The sequence below is a fragment of the Camellia sinensis genome, chromosome 14 (genome assembly GCF_055761805.1).
Source record: "Camellia sinensis isolate YWXY chromosome 14, ASM5576180v1, whole genome shotgun sequence".
NCBI lineage: Eukaryota > Viridiplantae > Streptophyta > Magnoliopsida > Ericales > Theaceae > Camellia > Camellia sinensis.
Window position 1 is genome coordinate 61450296 of NC_138974.1, and position 3794 is coordinate 61454089.

General features: G+C 44.8%; 1 protein-coding gene across 1 annotated transcript; it reads right to left on the reverse strand.

Annotated features, from left to right (window-relative positions):
- Nucleotides 1-1580: 1580 nt before the first annotated feature.
- On the reverse strand, nt 1581-2270 carry LOC114303852 (uncharacterized). The gene has a single exon (XM_028249006.2). The coding sequence runs from the start codon at nt 2268-2270 to the stop codon at nt 1581-1583; it is 690 nt and encodes a 229-aa protein (XP_028104807.2).
- Nucleotides 2271-3794: the final 1524 nt, after the last annotated feature.

A 3794-nucleotide genomic window follows, 5' to 3' on the forward strand; every position in this document is an offset into this window, starting at 1 on the left:
CTGTCAAGCCAAAATTTGCATTTGGATAATTTAGCATATAGCCTCTTTTCTCTCAAAATCTACAAGGCAGTTCTCAAATGGTTCTCATGTTCCTTCTTGTCTTTAGAGTAAATCAGAATGTCATCAATAAACACAACAATGAATTTATCAAGATATCGTTTGAAGACCCTATTCATTAGGTCCATAAAAGCTGCGGGTGCATTTGTTACCCCAAAAGGCATTACTAAAAACTCATAATGTCCGTATCTAGTTCTGAATGCAGTTTTCTCTACGTCTTCTACTTTAACCTTTAACTGATGATATCCGGATCGAAGGTCAATTTTTTAGAATACTTTGGCCCCTTGGAGTTGGTCAAATAAATCATCTATTCGGGGTAATGGATATTTGTTCTTAATGGTTACCTTGTTCAATTCCCGGTAGTCAATGCACAATCTCAAGGATCCGTCTTTCTTTTTAACAAATAATACCGGAGCACCCCAAGGTGAGGTACTTGGACGAATAAATTTCTTGTTTAGGAGTTCCTGAAGTTGGGCTTTCAGTTCTTTCAGTTCAGAAGTCGGCATCCTATATGGAGTCTTGGAGATGGGTTGTGTCCCAGGTGTTACATCAATGGTGAGCTCTATCTCCCTATCAATCAAGTCCTCGGGCAGATCATCGGGAAACACATCAGGAAAATCACAGGCCACAGGGATAGCTTCTACCTTAGTGTCATCAGGTGATGCAGTCAGTACACAGCACAAGTATCCCCTACATCCTTTCCTAAGCAATTTTCTGGCTTTCAGGGCTGAAATCAGATATTGGGGAGAAACTACCCTGTCCCCAGTAAAGGTAAATTCGGGCATACCCGGTGGCTTAAACACAACAGACTTACTTGCACAATCAATGGTAGCACAGTATTTAGTCAACCAGTCCATTCCCAAAATACAATCAAAGTGAATAATGTTCAAGGGTATTAAATCGACATACAATGTCATCTCTCCAATTACAAGATCACATGCCGGATAAACACAAGCACACATCATGGAACCCCCAGATGGTATAGATACAGATAGTAAGCAGTTCATGGGTTCTAACGGTCTAGTTAATTTCTGAGAAAAAGCATGCGATACGAATGAATGTGTGGAGCCAGAATCAATCAGCACATACGTATTCTGAGCACAGATAGAAATAGTACCTGACACTACCGATTCAGTATTTTACACATCTCCGGGCACTAAAGCGAATACTCTCCCTTGCCTCAATGCTTCATTCCCATTGTTACCCCTGGCATTACTTCTGAAGTTTGATTTGGTCACTGAAACAGACCCTGCTGAACTGGCTGCGGAGTGACTGGTATTCCCTGATCCCATTGGACAATCTTTCATCATATGGCCCACTTTGCCACACCGGTAACAGGCGTCTGACGCGCGATAGCATACTCCTCTATGCCTCCTGCTACAATCTGCACAAGTCAGTATAGACCTACTACTCTAGCTGGAACTACCGGAGGATCTTGTGTTTTGTCTCTTTGAAAACGATCGGCCCCGTCTAAAATTGAACCCGGTCCTCTTGCCCTTCCATTCGGTTGGTGGGTTTACAGTCTATTTCTTTGCTGCTATAGTAGCTTCTGCCATTAATGCCCTGTCAAGTACCTCCACGTAAGTAGGCAATTTCAGGACACCTACTCGATCAAATACTTCTAAATCCAGGCCTCCCTCGAACTTTCGTGCCTTCTTGTAATCTGTGTCAACCATGTGTGGAGCAAAACGAGCCAGTTCGGTAAACTTAGCTTCATATTCAGCTACAGCCATTCTGTCTTGTTTAAGTTCCTGAAATTCTGAAACTTTCTGGTCTCGGAAGCACTGAGGAAAGTACTTGTCATAGAAAACTGAGTTGAATTGAGTCCATGTCATGTTCTCATGACCATTCCGAACTAGTAACCACCATCTTCGAGCTTCGTCTTTCAGAGTGTGGGTGGCCAACAAAACCTTTTGTACTTCAGAGCAGGGAAACACTTCAAACAATTTTTCCATCTCTAGTAGCCAAGTTTCTGCCTTCAGTGGTTCAATGCCGCCTAAGAAGGTTGGCGGTTTCATCTTCATGAATTTTTGAGTCATGTTAATCATGTCATTGTTGCCCATTTCAACTTGAGTTGGTTGGGGCGGAGGTGGCGAGGGTTGTCGCCTCTGTTGTTGCATTAGCTCTTCAGTTAAAGTGGCAAGCATTTGTTCCATTATGTTCATTCGGGCATCCGAGGAGCCCGTTGTGTCATCACCTCTTGTATTGTCCATTTGCTATAGGTAAACACAAATTTATAAATATTGGCAATTAATCTTCATTATTTTATCCAAGTTCACATGAATATGCTAGGTTACACTTTCACTTTCCGACAATGCTCAAAGACATGCAGATGAAATGTCCCTACTTCTTACTAGGACATCCTGAGCTCATATGGACTTGTGTGTGCGGTATAACTTGTGCTCTGATACCACTCTGTCACGACCCAAACCTGCCCCTATAGGTTTAGCGTCATAACCGGCCAGTAATCCTCGAATTACCAAAGGCCTCTTAGCAGATTAGCAAGTAATAATGTACAATGTGCTACAACTAATAGTAAAAAAGGCAAATAAAGCAGGAACATCTGCATCAGTGCTCTCGGACTCAAGATCGGGAGGCCCTCTTCATCCTCTTCGCCTGAGCAGTCTCTGCAATACCTCCACCAGCACCATCATCTGAATTGGAGCTATCATCCTCGGGATCCTCCTCAACATCACCTCCACTCTCAGAACCAGAACTGGAGCCCTCCTCTCTGTCTGCGGATGTCTCTGACTGAGGATACGCAGACTCCTCTTCACTGGACTCCTCGTCATCTATGACGGGTGCTCTACGCCTGCCTCGTCTGCGAGACGAGTCCCCTCTCACAGCTCCTCGAGAAGGCCTGGATGGCCCGGCCTGTAGTGGTGGCATCTGAAAGGACAATTTGAGTACATTAGCCAACATGTATATCAGATGCAGAGACAAGAATGCTACACAGAGTGGGTGTGTGCAGATATAATGTATGAATATGGTATGTGTCAGATGTGCTATACGCATACAGTCAAACAATGTAGTGAAATGGTTAAATACAGCATGTCATCAGAAGTATGATAAATACGAGAAAATTAAAAAATACCATAACACTGGTGATGAGCAACTGTGTCTCCCTCCGCAAGACCATGCCCTCAAGTGAGGCCACCAATCCAAGCAGATCATCAGAATACTCCCTGGGAGGCTACAGATACAAGCTCAAGTCATCAATGAATAAATGAATGCCTAAGTATCTGAGTGATAAATGAAAAGCAGTGGAACATACCAGTGGTGAGTCAGGATCACTGACATATCGGTGATCGGGCATAGAAGGCTCTATTGGAATCGGGTAAGATGACCCGTATCGCCATCTAGTCAACTCGGTCAGAAGATCTGGCCACCTGGCCTGCTGATAAGTCGGGGGAATCGGGGGAATCTATTTAGCCCCACTCCTCGATGTGCCGGTCCTGCTAGACGAAGGAACGTCTACAGCCTGGGCTCGAGTTGACAATGATGCACCAACAGCCCTCCTAGTAGGAGTACGAACACCCATCAGTGGGGTAATCAAGTACGTGTGGCGGTAAGTCGCATACTCCCCTTCCTCCGTGTGCAGAGCTGTATCGGTACCCAACATAGTGACATCAACCTCCTCGGGAGTGAGTCTCTCAGCGGACCGCATGTCATCTACAAGTGCTGAAGGGACACTCTGCTCAGGGACACCCATCGTCTGGCGCATGAAACGATCTCCC

Bases quoted from the DNA above. Each gene is read 5' to 3' on its own strand.
- LOC114303852 (XM_028249006.2), bottom strand. From the start codon at position 2,270: ATGGACAATACAAGAGGTGATGACACAACGGGCTCCTCGGATGCCCGA.